At 50.2% G+C, this 22,246-nt stretch overlaps 1 protein-coding gene across 4 annotated transcripts in view; it reads left to right on the top strand.

Annotated features, from left to right (window-relative positions):
- The window catches only part of NFATC2 (nuclear factor of activated T cells 2), a 157,025-nt gene that overhangs the window by 18,481 nt on the left and 116,298 nt on the right, over positions 1-22,246 (top strand). For 2 of the 4 annotated variants that reach the window (XM_052650753.1, XM_052650754.1), the window contains exon 2: positions 17,158-18,166. In XM_052650753.1, the coding sequence (XP_052506713.1) occupies positions 17,158-18,166 (1,009 nt within the window). Of the gene's footprint in view, positions 1-9,827; positions 9,940-17,157; positions 18,167-22,246 lie in introns of those variants that run through there. The other 2 variants (XM_052650755.1, XM_052650756.1) reach the window with 2 other exon arrangements.

The following is a 22,246-nucleotide window of genomic DNA, read 5'->3' as shown; positions in this document are numbered from 1 at the left end:
TTGTATATACAGCTCCCCATAGGAGGAACATCTTTCATTAGCAGGATGCATTTGTTATAATTAGTGAGCCAATATTATGATACAGTTTTATGAAGCTAAGTCCATACTTTGTTCAGATTGTCCCTTTTTTTCTTAAATGAGCTTGACAGTTTTGAGGAATACTGACTAGGTACATTGTAGAATGTCCTCTCAGTGGGGTCTTAGGTGTTTCTCATGGTTGGACAGGGCCATGGGTTTTGGGGGAGGAAGACCGCAGAGATAAAGTGACCGTTTCCATCACGTCACATCATGGGTACCTACCATCAACATGAGTTACGTTACTGATGATAGCCTAGATCACCTGGCCAAGATAGCCTTTGGCAGGTTCCTCCACCATAAAGTTACTCCGTGCCAAACGTGCAGCCCAACTTAAGGATGAGGAATTATGCTCTGGAATCTGGAATCACGTCTTGCTGGGAAGGCACCAGGGCAGAAATGTCATGGCTCAGGAAGAGAAGGGATGTCGTGAGCTCTGAGAGGCTGAAGCGAGCTGTTCCAGATGTGGGTCGGGCTCGGGCTCACCCATATGTTAATAGCAGGCACTTTTCTCTGCTTCCGCATGATGGAACTCCCCAAGGGTCAACACTAGCCCGTGTCTTACTAATGGGCTTTGTCTCACATGACACTATGTTGGTGATACACGTGAGGTATTCTCTTTAACTCTGGGCAACTGGCTTGGCAAAAGACCAAGGAAGGAAGAGGGTTGCTCCTGGGACAGACATTGTCAGGAACGGATGATGGCATGTAGGGAGTTGGGGGGAGTCCGATGCTTATTTTGTGGAACCTGAGCATGTGGCAGCTGTGATTAGCCCGTGTAGTACCCCTCCAACCATAGAAGGTACACACTTCATAGAAGGTTGTCACCTTCGTTTTGTAGAGGGGTTGATGAGGTACAGAGAGGTGAGGGAACTTTCCCCAGAAAGCAGAGCTGGTACACGGCAGAGCTGAAACATGAACCTGGCCGTCCTGCTCCCGAGCCTGTTTCTGATCTACTGTGTGAGTTTCTCGACCCCTCACTTGATGAGAGACATGCACAAAGCAGTTAGGGGCTTGGCACCATGCAAGACTGGAGTTTAAAACATTACTGACAAGATGATCTTGGGCGAGTCATTTACTCTCTCTGGACCTCTGTTTGCTCAGCTGTCACATAACTGACTGATAGTCCTTACCTCATAGGATTGTCTGCCTTGAATGGCTTAACCCATTCAAATCAGTTAACACAGTGTGATTTGTCCCTAGCTTTTTATTAAACCTTTGATTTCGTTAATAGAGGTTCTCAGTTCATGTGAGTCATTATTCACTTACTCATCCATCTAGCTGTTGAGCTCCAATGGTGTTAGATCCTGGGGACGTGATAGAAAACGAGACCCAGTCCCTGCCCTCAGCCAGTTAGTGTTTTTCTTGTCTAATTGCATCAACTGATGCCTCCAGTAGGATCTACGTGGTAGTGGAAAGTAGGCATCCTTGCCTTGTTTCTGACCCAGGCAGGAAAATCTTCAGTGTTAGCTTTAGAATTGAGGCATATGTATTTATGTTAGGGAAGTATCCATCCATTTCTATTTTCATGAGAGTTTTGATTAGGAATGGGAGTTGAGTTAGGAGAAGGGGACGACAGAGGATGAGATGGCTGGATGGCATCACTGACCTGATGGATGTGAGTTTGAGTGAACTCTGGGAGTTGGTGATGGACAGGGAGGCCTGGCATGCTGCGATTCATGGGGTCACAAAGAGTCAGACACGACTGAGCGACTGAACTGAACCGAACTGAACAGACTTTTTAGCATCTATGGAGAAATATTTTATTCTAAGATCATTTATATTAATAGATTTCCTAATATTGAAACGTTCCTGGTATTAACCCCACTTGGTCACTGTGTATTATTTTCATATGGTGGTGGGCCTGGCATCTACTGGATAATATATTTTTAAGATTTCTTTTAGCAGTGTTCACCTGGTGGCCGGTAAAGAATCTGCCTGCAATGCAGGAGACCTGGGTTTGATCCGTGGATCAGGGAAGATCCCCTGGAGAAGGAAACGGCAACTGACTCCAATATTCTTGTCTGGAAAATCTCATGGATGGAGAAGCCTGGCAGGCTACAGTCCATGGCGTTGCAAGAGTCGGACACGGCTTAGCAATTACGCCACGGGTGATGTTTGTAATGTCCTTTTTGGTGCGCTGGCAAGTGTAAATGTCTTTCCTTCTCTATGTTCAGGAACAATGTGTGTATTATTGGGACTATCCAGTTTCTCACGCTGTGATAGGATTCCCCTGTGAAGCCGCCCGGACCTGGTGCCTTTTTATAGTCTTGTTCTGTGATAACTTTCTCGATTGTGTCTATGGGAACTGGGCTGTATCCATTCTCTATTTTGACTAGAGCCAGTTTGGTAAACTTTATCTTCCTAGGAAATCATCCACTTCACCTTTCTGAGTTTTCAGATTTCTTTTCTTAGAGGCATGCAAAGTAAACCCTTATTTTCTTTTGAGGGAAAGAGCTAAATACATAGTAATAGATAGAACACAGACAGGGCTATGGTAGTCCTGGCTAGGGCTATGAGCCCACCTTGGAGGGAAGAGGCGTGGTGGCTGTTGGTAGACAGATCAGAAGTTTAATTTCTTTGTATGTGCCTGTGAATTCAATGCATTCTTACTTCTTCCAGCTTGTAATACACTGGGAAAGACGGATGGACTCTGGAGATCCCCAGTCACCTCCAGAGGTGCCAGATCTTCTCTGGGCCGTGCTGGGAGGGCTTGCTTCTAGTCTGCCTCAGTGAGTCTGGTGTGTCCCTCCTCTGGTGAGCGGATGCATCTGGCGTTAACTCTGACCTTTCAGAAAGGAAAATGGACTCCTGACCGTTGCTTAGAGTTTGTTCTGCTGATCCTCAAACTCCTTTGGGTCACAGACCTCTGAAAGGCTGATGAAAGCCTCAGGCCCCATGTGCTGCAGAAGCACATTTGCACGTGTGCGTCCCTTCTGCACCTGAAAACCCTGGGGTGCAAGGCGCTCAGTCGTGTCCGACTCTTCGGGACCCCAGGGACTACACAGCCCATGGGATTCTCCAGGACAGAATACTGGAGCCGGTAGCCTTTCCCTTCTCCAGGGATCTTTCCAACCCAGGGATTGAACTCAGGTCTCCCACTTTGCAGGCAGATTCTTTACCAGCTGAGCCACAAGGGAAGCCCAAGAATACTGGAGTGGGTAGCCTATCCCTTCTCCAGCGGATCTTCCTGACCTAGGAATCGAACCCGGGTCTCCTGCATTGCAGGTGCCTCACCTTTATACCATTTTCAGGTAGAGTCACAGAGGGTCACAGACCCTGCTGTAGCCCATTCTCTAATGTCACCTGCACTTCAGCTCAGGGCCACCTGCTCTCCGCCCATTCACAGGGCACAATTAAAGCCTCATTCTTTCAGCAAACACTCATTGAATGCTGGTTTTGTGCCAGGCCCAGTGGGAGTACAGAGATGAATGAAATGTGGTCTTACCCTTGTCTGGCCCCCAGGCCAATGTGGGACACAGCCTGGTAAACAAATAGGGACAGGTGAGGTGCTGATATGTAGTATCATGGGCTTTTTTATTTTTTTTTTTGGTGCTTACTAAAAATAGAGCTTTGCTCTAAGCCAGCAAGTTCGCTAAACACATGTGACATTCAGAGACGTTGCCGTCTGTGTCGAGTTAAGGACAAGCCTTAATAAGCCTGCTTTGTACAAATAGTGTCTCCAGGTGCAGCTGGAGAGGTGAAATGAGGGCTGAGTTGAGCAGGGGCCTTGTCAAGGGAGGAGAAAGAACTAGGGAGAAGGTTGTCCGAATCATTCTTTACTATTGAACACATGTCATCCCAGCTTCCAAATTAAAGGCTGTCTGTTCTTAAGGTGCCCTCAGCTTTTGATCAGAAGTAGTTTTAGTTGCTCAATCGTGTCCGACTCTTTGTGACCCCAGGGACTGTAGCCCGCCAGGCTCCTCTGTCCCTGGGATTTCCCAGGCAAGGATACTGGAGCGGATTGCCATTTCCTTCTCCAGGGGATCTTCCGGACCCAGGGATAGAATCCCTGTCTCCTGCGGTTGGCAGGCAGATTCTTTACCACTGACCTCCCAAGGAAGCCCTTGATCAGAAGTAGAGGCTCTTAAAATCTTAATGCTGTGTTATTTGAGTTGGCTCCCAAGGCTTTTTCGTCCTGTGAGAGGATGGGATTGAATACATTTGAGAAATGTAGCATTGGTGGCCAGTGGTCCTTAATCCTGGCTACAGACTAGAATCTTTCAGGCATACCCAGGACCCATGAAGCCAGAATTCTTGGGGGTCAGTTCACTCTTGCTGAGAGTCACAAGAAGTACATGGCAGGACAGGCTTCGAGCCCAGGCAGCTGGGGCCCTAAGTCCCTGTCCTCAGCACTACAGCTCAGCCTGAATCTCACTGACCCCAGCTTTCCTGGGTACCCTTAATGCCAACATGGGGTGCATTCACCCATGATGTTTTGATATCTATATAATTATCAGTGGAATGTTCACTGCTCTCCTAATGGGATTATACTCATACAATATGCAGCAGAAACCCAGGTGGGGAAGGACAGAGTATAAACGGGAGTTCTGCTGTTTCTGTATTTCTTTATGCAGCCCAGTGAACTGTTGGGCATGCCTTCCGGGGCACGTGTCCCCGCAGCTCCACGGCCATAGGCTTAATGAGCCAGAGCAACAGGACTGAAGTCAGGAAGTCCTGGCTTGAAATTCTGCCTTAGTTGTCTCTTACTTGCTTGACCTTGGCCAAGTTGAAGTACCTGGCATTAGCAAGCACACAATAAATCATTGCCTTATAAATGGATGAAAAGTTGCATAATTCCTTCTTAGTGGTTTGCCTCCAGGCAGGTGATTTTGATCCTCTCCGCTTGCGTTTTCTCATCTGTGAAATGGGGGTGGTGATGGCAGGTTCCCGCAAGGCAGTGTGATTGAGCGTGGGCACTAGGGCTGCGTGAAGGTCGCACGGCAGGCTGGGAGCAGGGTGGTAGGGTCTGAGAAACTGTCTGGCTCACCCAACTTCTTGAGAGCATTGGGTCCTTGGAGGGGAGAGTCTCTGCCTTGGCCTTTGAGGAATCCTAAGCCTTAAGAGAAGATGCTTTTTGGAGATGAGTCACTGGCCGCGGGGCTTCAGTCGGCATCATAGCATGATATCCAACTTACGTGCGATCCACCTGCACGCTCAGTTGTGTCCAGCGCTCTGTGATCCCATGGACTGGAACCCACCAGGCTCCTCTGTCCATGGGATTTCTCAGGTGAGAATCCTGGAGTGAGTTGCCATGCTCTCCTCTAGGGGATTTTCCCGACTCAGGGATCGAACCCTTGCCTCCTGCATTGGCAGGTGGATTCTGCACCCCTGAGCCACCGGGGCAGCCCTCTGTAGGGATCAGTTCTGATGAAAAGCTTGCCCGGGGCATGGGCCCCTGCCTCAGCCGAAGAACTAGGCCAGCGGCAAAAGCTTTCTCAGTTGTCCAGACCCTCAGGCTGCAAGGTTCCCTGAGGCGGCTCCTCAGAGAGGCGGGGCCTTCTCAGGTGTCCTGCCCCGGCGCTGCGGGACCCCTGAGCCTGCCAGGAAGCGGCAGCCTTGGGAAGTGCAGCGTGGTGGATGTCTTGTGGCTTCCCCCCACAAAGGGACTTCCTCTCTCCCTCCCTCCCCAGCACAGGAAACAGCCACAGGCGCCCCAGAGCTCCGGCCAGGCCCGGCTTCCCTGGGCTGGTGCGAGGTTGGGTTTTACTGATTGTTCCCAAACCGAGCTCAGGGAAGAAGGCAAGACTCGCCCTGGGGCTCTTCCTGGGCTGCATCAACTTTCCTGCCTGGAGGAAAGCCCGCGGCGGGTTCCCCCAAAGCAAGAGGAACGGCCTGTGACATTTTCCGAAACTTTGTCCAAAATGTGGAAAAGTAGAGACAATGGTAGCATTAGCTGTGCGTTCCCAGCACCCAGTTTCAACGGTTACCTACTGAAGGCCAGTCTCCCCCACCCCCGTGTGTGCTCCGCGTCTCCACTTCTGCTTGCTTTAAATCACACTGCAGATGATAGAATATTTTATTGATTGACAGATTAGCATGTAGCTCTCAAATATAAGGGCTCCTGAGAAAAATCTAATACCATCACCAAACCTAAAAAGCTGTATTGCGTGCTAAGTTGACTCAGTCGTGGCCTACTCTTTGTGACCGCATGGACTGTAGCCTGCCAGGCTCCTCTGTCCATGGGGTTCTCCAGGCAAGAGTACTGGAGTGGGTTGCCATGACCTCCTCCAGGGGATCTTCCTGACCCAGGGATCGAAGCCACATCTCTTAAGTCTCCTGCATTGGCAGGCGGGTTCTTTACCGGTCGTGCCACCTGGGAAGCCTCCAAAGCCATAATACTTAATTTCAAATGTCCAGTGTTTAAACTTACTGTGTCTCACAAGTGTCTTTTCATGGTTAATTTGTTTGAACCAAGATCCAGAGGAGATCCTAACACTGTAAATCATTGGCATGGCCATCAGATCTCTCTCATTTTGTAGAAATCCCCACCAGTCTGTCTTCTTGCCTTTGTTGAAGCAGCAGGCCGTTTTTCTTGCACTGGCCTCTGTGTGATGAGCTTTGCCAGCAGTGTGCCTGGGGTGGTGTTTAGTCTTCTGTCCCTTGCATCTCTTACAAACTGGCATTTAGATCTGAAGTTCTGTGCCGTAGACTTTGAGTGCTGTTTTCTTCTGCAGAGAAATATATCCAAGGTAGAGAGGACACTACAGGAAGCAGAGAGATTGCTTTTCCTGAGCTGGCGTTTTGGGTCGTCTGTGTGTCCTGACCTGAGGTTTTGAGGGAAAAAGAGAATTTTCTCACTTGGGCCTGTTTCAGTTACTAAGATACGTTTCTAAAAGGCAGTGCTTCTACGTGAATTTTAATTGAGCCATGCCTGAGTGAGCTTTCTGAAGGTAAGAAAGTTGCCTGCAAAAGCTCAGGATTTATAAAGGTCCTTATCAAAACAAACCTGCCTGGGCATGCTGAGAAAGGTGGACTGTTAAATGAGTGCGGGGCGGGGTAGGGGAAGCCTTGACGTCTGCAGTGCTTACGAAAGGTATTGTAAAGACCACAAAAAGGGGCTGTTTACCTGCGTGATCCTGAGAAGGTGGGCTCCGGGTGTGAAATCCACAACCCGTGACCTCATCTCTGTTGCCGTGGAGAAAGGAGGAGGTCATTAATGCCCGGGGTTGGCAGGAGCCTCTGATCAAGTGTACCCGCCCCCGGGGACAAGGCACTGAAGTGAAAGCTCCTGGCGATGAGTGTAAATAAAGAAGCCATCTGTCAATCAGGCATTAATGTTAAGTCTCTGCCCCTGGCCAGGGGTTCCAGGGGCCCCACTGTCTTCAAGGGGAAGTTTGCACTTGGATTTCAAGTTGGCTGAAAGAAAGGTGGAAACCAGCTTTGCATGCTGTGTCAGGGGTTGCGGGGCTCAGTGAGGGGCACAGCTCTTTGAGGCACTGGCATAAGGTGAAGGGGGTCTTTGCTGAGTGAGTTGGAGGAATCAAAGCAGAGAGGGCGGACGGGCCCCTGCCCGTGTCTCCTTGGGCAGGGCCTTGGCAGAGAGGCGGATTAGCCACACGTACCCTGTTTCAGAGGGAGGATTATCTGAGGTCTGTTTCTGGTTGATTCTTCTGACCAGATCTTTTCTTCTCCTTTTGGCAAGGAAGTCGCTGGAGCCCTGCTCTCTGCTGTATGCCATGTGACAAGTGGGGAGAGACTGTCTTCTCTTAGAGAAGGGCCTCTCTGAGGCACAAATTCCACCTCAGATGGCTGTCTTCCTGAAAAACGGAGGCAGTGTGGCACAGTGACCGGATAAGCCAAGTCTGATGGTGGCATCTGATGGACCATTACACAGCCATGAAAAAGAAACCATAACTGCACACAGCGTGGTTAAATCTCAGACGTAAGGCTGAGGTTTACAGCATGTCCATGTACATTTCCTATGGTTTCATTTATGTCATGATCACAGCCGGCAAACCCAGGCCACAGTGAGGGAAGGCAGGTGAGGGAAGGCGGTGAGGGGGTCCCCCTGAAAGAGGGCTACTGGCTGGGTGGGGCCACTAGGGAACCATCTAGCAGGACTGAAGCATTCTGTGTCTTGAACGGTGGATGCACATTTGTAAAAAGGCACCGAGGCTTACTTCTAATATCTTACGGCATGTAGATGATGTCTCCATTTGAACCCCAGCCCTGCCCCTGGTTTCTTTCAAAAGACTTTTTTTTAATGTGGATCATTTCTTAAAAGCCTTTATTGAATTTGTTACAATCTTGCTTCTGTTTTATGTTTTGGTTTTTTGGCCGAGAGGCACGTGGGATCTCAGCTCCCCAACCAGGGATGGAAGCCCCACCCCTGCCCTGGGAGGCAGAGTCTTCTAGACTGCCAGAAGAGTGTCTGGCCTGATTGCTCTCGTCACTGGGGCTGAATCCCCACCCACCTCAGCTTCCCTGGCCCCCTCGGTGACACAGAGGAGTAGATGGTACCTGCCTCCCAGGTGCTTGTCAGCCACGTGGTACACAGGAGAGCTTGAGGCGCAGTGAATGAAGGGAGATGGGAAGGCCTTTGAAGTTCTTGAAAGCATGAGGGCCCCATGGAATGATTCCACCCGGTTCTTTCCATCCCAGTTTGAAGACGAGGTGGGGTTTCATGTCTATCAGATGCCTGGGCCCTGCCCTCCATCCGGAAGCTGAACTTGAGGCTTGCAGATTCCAGACATCTTTCCACTTCTCTCCAGAAGGAAGACACGCGGGTGCGTGTGTATTTGCAGACAGCCATGCCAGTAGCCAGTCTGTAAGACTTGGAACTTGCACACTGTCCTGGGTCCTGGGTCTCGGGCGCCTGGCCTCGTGGCAGGCTGCCTGGGAGGCAGGACCCAGCGCTCCTTTCTGTCCTGTCTGGTGAAGGGAGACAGCTGTCTTAGCCGGGGCAGGGTCAGCAAAGAGCACAGCAATCATGGTGGCTTTTTCCAGTGGTTCCACGTTGAACGAGACAGGATGGTAAACTGCCTTCTTTCCCTTGCTGGCATCTCTGGACCTGACTTAGCTGGATGGAATTTCTCACCTCTCACGCCCTGCGTCTGTGTGTGTCATCTCTGAATGAAGGGTGTGACCACCTGATTCTCCCCGTCATCATTAACACACACGATTCATTGATCGGGCATTCAATTACCACCTGCATGTGTGTCTGCTGGGGGCCGCAGGGACATGGGGGGGCCCGTTGGAAAGTTTGCTAAGCGCTGAATGTGTTACTCAAAGCGCAATCTGTAACTTTTCAAAGAAGGTCTTTCCTATAGGTGGTGCAAGCCGCCAGATGTGAAGTCCATCCAGCTTCGGCTTCCTCTTGGCGTTTCCTGCAGCCCCGAACACACAGGGGCTTATGAGAGCGGAGGGATGGAGGGGAGGGGCGGGACCCCCAGAACCCCCTCCCTCCAGCTTCTCCCCACCTTCTTGCTGCACGTGCGGCCGCCAGGTTGTAGCAGCTTCACACTGTTGCCATGGCAACAGACTGTGATGTCTCAAACCCAGGGCCCGGGCCTCTCACCACCTCAGGGTGTGAGCGGTGGGTCTGTCGCTTCAGACAGGGGTGGACCGCGGCTCCGGGGGCCCAGCCACCGGCCCAAGGGGCGTCCGGCCTGCGGGCTGGATCCTGGCTCCTCCGAGCGCCCCGGCTCGCGCGGCCCCTCCCCCTCCTGAGGACAGATGTCTCCCGGAGCTTCCTGAGCTGGCTTTCTATTTTGGTCATTCTATTCTGCTTCCTGAAAATTCCACCAGCTTGTCGTCCTCGGCGGAGAGATGTTCTCTCGCTGTTCCATTTTTCAAAAGCGATCTGTTGGCCGGTGGGTTGGTGCTGGCGGCGGTCTCAGACTTGGCCGTGTGTCCTTGAGGGTGAGCAACGGGAGGGCAGGAGCTGGCAGAGAGTGCCTTGTGGCCTGAGTGAGGTTTTTAAATAATCGTTGACTCAATCCTGGGGCAAACGGAGGGATTATGAGTATTCCAGAAGAAAGGAATCTGTGTCTTCTGTTGTCTAGGCAGCCTACCTCCTCATGGGGCTCCGGAGCAGTTCCTGTCCTGGGGACACCTCAGTTTTCTGTATTGGGGTGAAGGCATCACGATCCAGGAAATATTCCCTTTTGTGAGTTATGGGGCTGGAGGAGCTGGGCTGCCTGAGACTGAATCCGGTTCTGCTACTTAGCAGCTGTGTGATCTTGGGCAGATTAATCACCCTTTCTGAGCCCCACTTTCCCCATTTAGAAAATGAGGACACTATATCTTGCTTCGAAGGGTTCTTGTAAGACAAATGCTAGTACTCTTGCCTGGAGAATCCCAGGGACGGGGGAGCCTGGTGGGCTGCTGTCTATGGGGTTGCACAAAGTCGGACACGACTGAAGTGACTTAGCAGTGTGTGTTAAATACATACAGACTGCTTCTTGGTATAAAGGGTAGAGCTGCGTTACAGAGAATCATTTTTGTTGTTGCAGTTGCCTTTGCTGTTCACTCACTCAGTTATGTCCCACTCTTTGCAACCCCATGGACTGTAGCACACCAGGCCTTTCTGTCCATCACCCTCTGGAGCTTGCTCAGACTCGTGTCCATTGAACTTGGTGTGTCACTAACACTTTAGTAAGAGTTAGTCGATCAGCTCCCAGGTAGCCCAGAAGAAGGACGAAGCGTGGAGCGGAAGGAGTGTCGGAGGCATTCTTTACCTACTCCACATAGTTTCTGAAGGCTAGCAGAAAAAGAGAATTCAAAGTGCTGACCGATCCATTTTATTTTTATAAAGGTTTCTTCCCTTTTTCTTTTTTAAAAGAAGTCCCTGGGGGGGGGGGGGCGGTGTGTGTCACACTTTAAGTTGTAAAATAAGGGAATGAAAACAAAGTGTTAGTCACTCAGTCCTGTCTTACTCGTTGTGACCCCAGGGACTATAGCTCACGAGGCCCCTCTGTCCATGGAATTCGCCAGGATACAGGAGTGGGTTGCAGTTCCCTTCTCCAGAGGATCTTCCTGACCCCGGGATCAAACCAGGGCTCCTGCACTGCGGGCAGATCCTTTACCATCTGAGCCACCAGGGAAGCCAGATGAAAGCAGAGAAAGTGTAGAATTTTCAACTTAAATGATAGTTCCTTCCACAATAACAATACTAATTACCCAAAGGCCTCATTTGTTGAGTGTTTATTTTGTGCTTTGGGTTTCATGTGCGTGAGACGAAGTGTCAGGTGGGTATTGTCACCACCCTCCGCCCCTATTATACACGAGGACTCAGGACCCCAGGTCACACAGCCGGGGTGCAAGGCTGTGGAACGGGGGGCCTCTAACATCGTGTATTGACCGAGACCCGGTTCTCCATGCAGATGCCCTGCTGCGGTGGGGCTGGAGTGGCTGCCCCAGCCTTCTTGTCTTCCGGTTCCAGAGAGTGGCCAGAGGTCTCCCCAGACGTTCTTGGGGCCTGGATGTGGGGTGAGCCCCTGAGAGCCTGATGGGAAAGGGAGGGCGGTGGTGATGTGGCCTCTCGGATGTCTGTTGCAGAAGCGGTTTACCTGCCAGGGCTCACAGGGAGCCGACGTCTCATTTCTGAGTCAGTTCAGGTGTGACTCATGGGCTGATGTTCCCAGCAGTGTTTGGGGCCTTGGCCGTGTGCAGGCCCCGGGGGGAGGCCCCGGAGCAGTCGGACCTGGAGCAGGGGTTCCCAGCTGGAGGCGATTCTGCCTGGCAGGAGAAGTTTGGCAAGCTTCGGGTGCTTCTGCTTGTTCAAACTGGGCAAGGACTGGGGATGCTACAGACGTCTAGTGGGAGGAGGCCAGCATGCTGCTAAACATCCTGGAGCCTCCACAGCAAGGAGTTTTCCAGCCCCAAATGTCAGTATCCTGGCCTGAAGAAGTCCATGGACTGTATAGTCCACGGGGTTGCAAAGAGTCAGACACGACTGAGTGACTTTCACTTCACTTAAATGTCAGTAGTCCTGAGGTTGAGAATCCCTGGTCTCGGGTCTGCGGGGTTCAAGTTGCAAGACCTCAGGCAAGTTAATTCACCTGTTTGAACCCAGTTGTCTTATCTGTAAAAGGGGAGTAAACAGCGTCCATCTCACAGGTTGTGAGAATTAAGGAATGGACTACTTGTAAGGTACTTATATCAGAGCCTGCCATATAAATTCTCAATAAATGTTAGCTGCTGCTGCTGTTGTTATTACTGTTATTATTATCATTGACCTTAACCTGTCTTCAGAGAGCTCACAGTCTAGTAGGGAGACAGAGAAGTAAATCTGTACTTGATAGACTTCCCTTCATGACTCTGTAAGTTCTGGCAACACTGCAGAGTCTGTAGTGTCTGAGCCAGCCTAGGGAAAATCAGGGAGGGCTTTCAGGAGGAGGTGGCCCAAGTGAAATCTTAATGAACAAATAGTGGCTTCCTAGGAGAAGTGAGGACAAGAGGTATGGAAGGGTGTTCTGAGCTACGGGAATAGCACGTGCAAAGGCATGGAGGCACAGAGGACCTAGAGCAACAACCTCTGAATCCCCCATCTCTGCTCCATCCTCTCTTTCTGAACACTGACGCATGGAGTGTGGGCCAGGTGCCTCCCACGGCATGTGGGGTGGTTTTATGCTCTCCTATGGGCACTACATAAGAGGGCCATCCTCTTGGCAAAGCTGCTTCCCTCTAATCTCCTTAGAAGGAGTGAGGCCTCCATCAGGTGTCATTGTATCTTTAACGCCTTTCTTTCCTGACGTTTGCCATTTCCTCCTCCCACTTCCGGCTTTGAAAAAATGTAGACTTTCTGGGGTCATGGAAATGTCCTACATCTTGATTGTGGTGATGGCTACCAGAGCATGGAACACTGGGCAAAACTCATGGAACTCTACACTCAAAATCTGTATGTAGAAATGATGCCTTACTTATAAAAAATGAGCATCAAGGAGGAAAAAAAAGTGGGCCTGAGCCTGGGAGCCTTGGGCTAGCAATGGTGTCTCGCTTGAATTTAGTAACTTTTATTTTGATTGTATTTTTACCCTCTCTTCTATTTATGGAGGTGACACTGATTTTCCATTTGTGGCAGCAGTGTAAAGTTTCCTTAAAAAAAAAGGCATATGCGAATGAATTTAAATAGAAATATTAAGTAAGTAATATTCACTGGTGGTACATGAATATAGCAAAGTTCATGCAAGTGATAAGAAAAGCAAGCTCTTTGGAAACCCTTCTGAGAGAATCGGGTGCTTCTGACACGAAACAAACTTGGCCCAGGGCTGCGTGGGCATGGCGCGGGCTGCGAGGGAGCTGTCTGCAAGGGTGGCAGCTGTTTACAGAGACACAGCGAAGAACCCTAGCTACCTAAAGAAACAGCTGAACGATGAGCCTTTTGTCTGTGAGAACTACTGTCAAATGCCCAGGAGACTGGGAATTAAATAATTATAAATTACCTCCATATTCCTTGCTTGTGGGTAAACTTTCAAAATCCTGGGGAGAGAAAAGAAAAAGACACTCTACTGCTTGGATTAATTAAAACCAATGTAAATGCTTTAAATGCTTTTGCTCAGCAGAAACTGGCCTTTCTGTTTTTCATTGCTGCCCAAGAGTGTGAGCGATGTGTGTTTTTAAGTTTTCTGTGACTTTCACATCAGCCGGAGGAGGGTGTTTCTGCTAAGAGGTAGCTCGGTTTTTCTGATAAGGCTGGAATTTTTGCTAAGAGGCTTTCTGTGTTTTTCTTTTGCAGACTGTTGTCAAATGTGGATTTGACCTGGATCTCTTCCTAGATTAAAAATCTATGCTCTCTTACCCCTCAGGAAGGGGAATGTGTGTTTGTGTGTGTGTTTGCAGGCCCAAATGCAAGTTGATGGTGAACTGCAGCTTTATAAGAATCTTAGACCCTACAGACTCTAGCTAGAAAAATGAAAAGATTTTAGAGCCAGAAGCAGCCAAGGAGACAGGCTGGGTTTAATATTGTCCTGTTCCAAATGAGGGGGTCGAAACCTAGAGAGGGTGGGGGATTTTTCCAAGGTCACGTGGCTAGTTAGTGGCAGAGAAGGACTGGAACTCAATTCCCTGCTTTCCGAACCAGGCGTCACTACTCAAGATCATCTCACATCACCCTGCTCCCCTTGGAATGAAATAAAACATGTCTTTTGAAAATTGTATTTCTACTCTCAACATAATACAGAAATAAGAGTCTCCTTTCTGCCTCTGCCCCTCGTTATTAATACTTAGTTCTTCTCCTTAGAGGAGGAGGTCCCTGTTGCCTGAGACTTCGAGAGAAAAGCCTCTGCAGCCATCGGCTTTGTGTGCTTACACACACTCCCCCTCCGTTTCTATCTTACGCATACTAACACTATCTGGTGGTCATTATATATCAATGCAAAAAGAACCTTTTCCACCCTTTTATAGCTGCATTATATCTCACTGTATGAATGACAGAATTTAACCCATCCCCAGCCAATGGACAGAAGGTTACTTCCAGTTCAGGGGGATTAAGAACAGGGCTGGACTAATTGGACTTATGAATGCGTCACATTGCACACAGGAGTGTACCTGCAGGAGAGATTTCTGCAAGTGCCGTCGCGGGGTTTCAAGTGTGCACGTGTTTGGAATTTTGATACTACCAAATCACCCACCTTGAGGTTCTGTCTGTCTACCTTTTGGTTGGCATGTTAGCATCTTTGAGTAGCAGTTTAAATATTTCGTGCTTTATTCATTTATTCAGCCGACTGACAATATTTTTGGAGGGCCTGCTTTGTGGGCGATCCTGTCCAGGCATTAGGGGTCCAGTGGGGGCTGGGAGCTGGGGGAGAGGCTGACATTATAAACAAGTACCTGGAGAATTATTGAACTAGAATTGTGAGGAGTGCAGTGGAGCAGAGCAGGGAAGTGTGCGCGGGGTCTGATCTTGTCAAGAAGGTCAGAAAGACTTTCGGGAGTGTGTGACACTTTAGCAAAACTCCAGTGAAGGAGCGGCCTTAGTTACCGAGAGAAAGAGGGCTGGATGGAGTTGGGGAAGGAGCTGCTGAGCCAAGGGAACAGCAAGTGCAAAGGTCCTGAGGCAGAAAAGAGCTTGGCACTTTTTGAGAGGAACAGCCAGCTTGGCCAGAGTCCAGAGAGAGAGGAGAGGCTGGAGAGGCAGGCAGAGCTCCGCCTGGCCGGCTAGTTGAGGTTATCCTTACCCCGGGAGCTGTGGAAAGTCATTTCTGGGCTCCCACCTGAGGAGGGGCAGCACCCGAATCCTGTAAGATGAGCTCAGCTAAACCAGACAGCACTTCCTCCAGGGTGGCCAGCCCAGAAGGGCACAGAGGAGGAGGGGCACTCCTGTCATAGCCACCAATCCCGCTGTGATAGCGCAAAAGCCAGCCACGGGCTCCGCGTGAACAAATGGGCGGGTTTGTTCCAATAAAGCTTTATGGACACACGCAACCAGCTTCGGTCCATGGGCTGGAGTTCGCCTGCCCCTTAGCAGGATGCGATTCTCTAAACAGATAAGATCTGATGTGACATGAGCTACTAACAGGGGTTAGTGGAGAAAAGGTGGCTGGGAAACGGGGTTGGGAATGATCTTTTTGATGGGCTGGTCACAGGAGCTGCGGACTGAGCAGGCGGGTGGAGGGCAGCAGCCAGGCGGAGGTCGGGGAGAGTTTCCAGGGAGAGGGAACTCCACAGCAAGAGCTGCCTGAAGAATGGGGGACGAAGTCAGCAGGGCTGGTGCTGGGTCAGCCTGGGGAGAGTGGGGAGAGTGGGGAGAGTGGGGTGGGGAGACAGGCTGGGGCCAGCCCCTGCTGAGGGCTGGCCTGGGGACATCTCGGGGACAGCCTTTAAGCTGGATTTCACTTAACAGTGGACATTTCAATAGACGGCTATGGAGAGCAGACCAGAGAGGCCGAGTGTAGAAATGGGGAGACCAGGGAGGGGCAACTGGCTCAGTGGGAGAGGGTGGCAGGAGGGGGCGGCACGTGAATTAATTTTTTTCTGTTTTAATAGAGGAGTCAGACTTAGCTGATGGATTGGACCTAAGGGCATGAGAGAAGAGTAGAGGCTGACCAGAGCAGCAAGAGGGGGTGGGGGGTGGGGGGTGGGGGGTGGTGTGTGTGTGTGTGTGTGTGTGTGTGCGCGCGCGCGCGCGCACAGGGGTCTCTGTTCACTCTGGGAGTTTGAAGGAGGGGCAGGATGGGGTGATGGAAACAGACAGCAGTTCCCTCGCTAATTTCAGCCTCCAGCCCTGGGTTCTTCCCAGGTGGCAGCAGAAACCTGAGTTAGGCAGCCAGGATTAAAGAAGAATCTGATCACTTTGTATCCACTGATTTTCCTAGTTTGGGAGCTCTGTAGTTATGGCTGTCTTTTGGGGGCCGAGTAGCTCATCTGTGGAATTTCCAGTCCTGTTCGTTCTGTATTTGGGTGACTCCTTTCCCCTCCCTGGACCTCAGTTTCCTCATCTGTAAAATGGCGTGAGATGAGACACGGCTCGGGAGTCTGGGCTGGAAATGAAGCTGCTTTTTACTCGTGGGCACAAACATCTAGGATTTGAGCCCGGAGAGGGCTCCTCAGCCTCCAGAGCTGGTGTGGCCACCCCCTTGCATTCCCGTCACTGTATCACGAGGGTAGGGTGACCAGACAGGCCTTGGTCAGTGTTTTTCGAACTGTGGGTCACGACCCACCTATGGGCCAGGAAATCTGTTTAATGAGTTATGACCAGCATTTAAACAAAGTAACCCCAGACAGGAGGATAGATAAGAGTGCATCGGGGTAAGTATTGTTTGGGGAAGCTTCTGTTTCAGTTGCCAGTGAGTATGACGGTGTGAGCCGAATTGTGAAATAGAAGGGCACCTCCTCTAAGGGACAGGAGTTTGGAAGCCCTCGGGCGGCCAGCCTTCCAGGTCTCTGGCTGAGGCTGCATGGCTGGGGCCAGCTGTGCTGCTGCGCTAAACCCTCCCGGCTCTGGTCTCTGGTCAGGGAATCTGGGATCAAGTTGCCTCAATTTCCTTCTGTGAGAGAAGGCTCTAGCTTTGGGGTTTGGCGTGATGGGGATTTAAAAAAAAGAAAACAGGAGGCTAAACCCACCCTGTGATTGCTGTGCATCGGGAGTTGTGTTTTAGAGGCTTAAAAAGACCCCTCCTTCCCTCCTTCTCTTTCCAGAAGAACCGAGTGCGCATAAGGTGGCCAGCCCACCCTCCGGACTCTACCCCGATGATGTCCTGGACTATGGCCTCAAGCCATACAGCCCCCTGGCCAGTCTCTCTGGCGAGCCCCCCGGCCGGCTGCGAGAGCCTGATAGGGTGGGGCCCCAGAACTTTCTGAGCCCCGCCAAGCCACCGGGGGCCTCGGGCCTGAGCCCTCGGATCGAGATCACTCCATCCCACGAACTGATACAGGCAGGGGGGCCCTTCCGCGTGAGAGACATTGGCTTCCTGGGCGAGCAGCCGCCCCCGCCGGGGGTGGCGGCCAGCCCGAGGTTCACGCTGCCCGTGCCCGGCTTCGAGGGGTACCGCGAGCCGCTTTGCTTGAGCCCCGCTAGCAGCGGCTCCTCTGCCAGCTTCATTTCCGACACCTTCTCCCCCTACACCTCGCCCTGCGTCTCGCCCAACAACGGCGGGCCCGACGACCTGTGTCCCCAGTTTCAAAACATCCCTGCTCATTATTCCCCCAGAACCTCGCCAATAATGTCACCTCGAACCGGCCTCGCTGAGGACAGCTGCCTGGGCCGCCACTCGCCCGTGCCCCGTCCGGCCTCCCGCTCCTCGTCGCCTGGTACCAAGCGGCGGCATTCGTGCGCCGGGGCCTCGGTTGCCCCGCTGCCCGGAGCCTCACCCCAGCGCTCGCGGAGCCCCTCGCCGCAGCCCCGGGACGACGGCGCCCCCGCCGGGTACCCCCCCTCGGCCGGCCCTGCCGCCCTCATGGATGCTTTGAACAGCCTCGCCGGCGACTCGCCCTGTGGGATCCCCCCCAAGATGTGGAAGACCAGCCCCGACCCGTCGCCGGTGTCCGCCGCCCCGCCCAAGGCCGGCCTGCCGCGGCACCTCTTCCCCACCGTGGAGTTCCTGGGTCCCTGCGAGCAGGAGGAGAGGCGGAACTCGGCCCCCGAGTCCATCTTGCTGGTGCCGCCCACCTGGCCCAAGCAGCTGGTGCCCGCCATTCCTGTCTGCAGGTGAGTCCGGCTGTGGAAGGGATTTACTCCACGGTCTGGTTTTAAGAGGAGGTTTTCTGGTGATGAGCGTGGGACTGGGGCTGGCCTGGACTGGGCTGATTTTCAATCCTAGATCTCAAAATTGACTGCCAGATCTCGAAATTCTCTGGGGAAAAGAATCTCTGAACGGCAGTTTTCCCCTCTGTAAAGGGGGTATAAGGGTACCTGACTTCCTGGATGGCTGTTAGGAGGGTGCAGTCCTAGGGTGCCTGTTATTGCTCCTAAGGCGCCTGGCATGTTCATTCATTCACTTATTTAACAAGTGTTTATCAAACACCCCCTGTGTGCCAGGCACTATCAACAGGCGTTGGGGAGAAAAGGGTGAACAGAATGGGAAAGATATTCTGCCTTCCTGGAGCTGACATGCTAGTAAGCACAAAGGTAGCCTCAGCACACGAAATTTACTATCTTTTTATAAGAAGAATTGAAGTTGGTAGGCATCTGCTGTGTGTTTCGATATTGCAGTCAGTGATATAGAGGCCCTCTAGAAACGTGGGAGCCAGAATCTTCAAAGAGCTTCAAATCTTGGCAAACTGAAGTGTGCAGACTTGGGGTCTCCCAGTCTGGATCTGAGTCCTGGCTTTGCCCCTCACAGGCTGTGTGATCCTGGGCACAGGTATCGCTGCCATTCTGCTATGCCCAGATCAGGCATCACTAGTCACGCAAGGCTCTCTCTCCTTGACCACCTTTTTGATGCTGTGCCCAAGGCAGACATTGCTAATCAATCAGAATCTTCATTCTCATTGAGCACCTCTCTGGGCCTGGGTTCATTACCTGTGAGGTGAGGATAACAACAGTACTGACCTCATTTATTTTTGTTAAGGATTAGGTGAGAGAATATATATCGAAGTCAACATAGAACCTACATAAGTAGGAGCTCATGAAAGAGACAGCTGTTATTGTTATCAGGGGGATCTTATCATTGTAGAGGAAGCCCTTTGTTGCTTCCTTGTTGATGAGCTGGCTGCTAGGAGACAGCTCCCAATAGCTGTTAGAGTGATGATACTGGCGATCACAGTCACCAGCATGCCAGGATGCTTGCTGTGTGCCAGGCATGCTTCTGATACGCTCTCTCTCTGGATTATGTCAGGTAATTCTCCCCCAAATCTGGTTTGTTTATATATTTGTCTTCATTTCAATGATAAGGAAAATGAGGGGCACAGCATTTGGGAGCAGATACTATTTTATCAGGTGAAGAATCGAAGCCTTATGCTGTTACCATTACTCCAGTGGTTTTTAAAGTGTTATTTGCTTTTAGCAAATGCAAGTCTTTTTTTTTTTTTTTTTCCAAATAAAATGTTGAATGTCAAAATCCCCCTACTCCCCTGCACCCCAGACCAAGATGGTCTGAACTGAGCTTCTGGTCTGACGTGTCCTCCAGGGCAGGTTTTGAGAACCCTAGTGCCATCGTAGGTCAGTGTCCCGTGAGAAAAGGAGTTTCTGGGTTTCATAGAGTTCAATGACTGCCTCTGTGGAGGGGCTACTCCCAGCTGTGGGCAGAACGTGCGGTCATTTCAAAGGCCATCTGGCCACAGAGCTCTGAGGCTCAAGTTTCCTGGAGCCAATCAAGAACAACAGCTGGTGCAGGTTGAGAAACCGGAGCTCAGAGGGGTGAAGCGACACGCCCGTCAGTACCCAGCTAGATCATGACCAAGTTGGACACCAGAATTTGAGATTCCTGACCCCTTGTTCTTTCTAATCAACTCCTGGATTGATCTCCAAAACATGACTTGTGTCATGATTGGGAGTGAGGAGGAACATTAATGTAAGACATGATAGTGAGGCATTTATCTGAGACTTTGTTGTATATGAAACCCTTTCCTCTCTCTTATATGGCTTGATCTGAGAGGTTCTGAATGGGTTAGAGTCCTTCCGCCCCTACCAAATGCCCAATCTGTGCCAGCCCGTGAGATATTTCCAAGAGTTTTCTGTTAGATTGAGAGGATGGGTAATTCAAAGAAGTCTCATGATGGTATTTATCTCAGGGAGTGTGGAGAGCTCCACAGGGGCTGAAGTTCAAGTGCAGAATGTCAGATTCGCTCCAGGGGTCTGAGTCTTAAGACTGTATCCCAGTTGTTCCAGAAGCAAAAATTTAGAAGTTGGTACTTAGGGATATTGCATTGAATCTTCTACTCACTATATTTTTTGATCAATACAGAGGTGGAGTGATTTTTCAATAAGCCTTATTTTGCTAACTTTAAATAATTTTAAATTGAGAATGTGAGACTAAGAATACATAACACAAAGGGCACCCTGGTTGTAGGCAGAAGCTTGAAGGCATCTTGGAACTGTAGCCAAGGTAGAAATACAGGCACTTTGGACACCTTGAGATTTCAGGGTTAGAGGGACTTCAGGGGGCAATGTCATTATAAAGAACGGCTGGAGATGTGCTTGCATGGTGAGGATGTGAGTATAAGCTGAGTTGTATGTTCAGGTTAAGCTGTAGCGCTGATGGAGTTTGTGAGGTTTCCCCCCTCGCCCCTTGGAATCGCTCTAATAGAGAAGGAATAGAATTGGCCTTATTGCAAATGCTTAACTAAGTCCAGTTGATAATGTTAGCTTCTGGCAGTTCTGGACTTAGCAGGAAAGACTATCCTGATTAGATTAATGTTTCCTCCTGCATGTGAAAAATCAGGACACAGTGACCCAAATTCACGCCTTTGCAGCTTCAAAGCTACTTTGAACACGCGAGGGTTCCGTGAAATGAAACCGTTTGTTCAGTCTTTCATTTATCCTTCGATTGTTCATCTGCCCACCCACTGAATATTCATGGAAGACCAGACATTGCTCTAGACTCATTCCATGAATTAAATATTTTCTTGGACCTATTTTAAATAAATTAGTACGATAAGACATAAGGTAGAGGTGTGGAAGGCGCAAGAGGCTTAAATTGGAGCTTTGACTGCGTCTTCCTCTGATCTTGGGAAAATGTTTTTAGATTCTCTGGGGCCCTGAAAGCATGCTCTAGATATCGATTGTCAAGCCTTCAGTCATCTCTTCAATGACGTAATTCCAGGCTCGTGTCAAGTACCTGTTGTGTGTGCTGGGTAGGGTTGAGATTTTATAGTAAAATTAAACTTAATGGCTTGACCTCAAAGATCTTACAACTTTCAGTATCATTAATAATATGGTCAGATGGTCTGACACTACCAATACCATTAATACAGATTGTCAACAGGAAGTAACATTTATTTGAAATATACATTACATGAAAAATAATTATAGCTGGTAGTTATTGAGCATTTATTGGGCTTAAGCTGCTTCTGTGATCTCAATGTCCCCACTTCATAGTTGAGGAAGCTAAGGCCTAGGGAGATGGAGGTATTTGCTCAAAGTCACACAGGTATTTGGAGATGGAGCTGGGACTTGAGCTTGGGAGTGTAACTCCAGCCATGCTCTTGACCTTCATTCCTCATTTAACTGTAGGGAATCTGAGTGGTTTGGCTCATCCATGCCAAAGCCGGACACCTCCCTGTGGTTAGATGTTCTACACTTGACCCGAGAAGTAATGACTATGACTGGGAAAGGCCTCTTCCTAAATATATTTTTAATTGAGATAATCAGACATAGAAATAAGAGCTGGAAAAACACTTCGAATGCCACTTAGTCCCTTTGTGGTTTAGGAGACTGAGAGTGAAGGAGTTGAAGCTGCTTTTAAAGTCACACGGTAGGTTAGTGACCCAGTGGGGCCCCTGATTTCGGTAACAGAGTTCCTTGTGCCACACTTACTCCTTTGGGGGAAAAAAAAAACCATCCTGTAAGGGCTATCCGTTAGAGGTGGGAGGTGATATTTTTCAAAATTCCCAGAGGAAAAGAAGTTGCAGCCGTTAGAAACATGCTAGAACTAACATGTCATGAAATGAGCTTCAAAAATTGAGATGTCAGTCATTCTGTCTTCACCAAGATGGAAGAGAAAACAGAGGAGGAGAAAGATCTCTACCTCGGAAGAGCCCCGCCGGTCATGTCTCAGGAACGTGTGCCTCCCAGCCGCCGGCATCTTACGGGCTGCGGGCGGATGGTTTTCAGGGAAGGGGCCGTTTA

Source organism: Budorcas taxicolor, chromosome 13 (genome assembly GCF_023091745.1).
Source record: "Budorcas taxicolor isolate Tak-1 chromosome 13, Takin1.1, whole genome shotgun sequence".
Taxonomy (NCBI): Eukaryota; Metazoa; Chordata; class Mammalia; order Artiodactyla; family Bovidae; genus Budorcas; species Budorcas taxicolor.
Note: the sequence above shows the minus strand (reverse complement) of the source record. Positions and strands in the feature narration are given on the sequence as shown.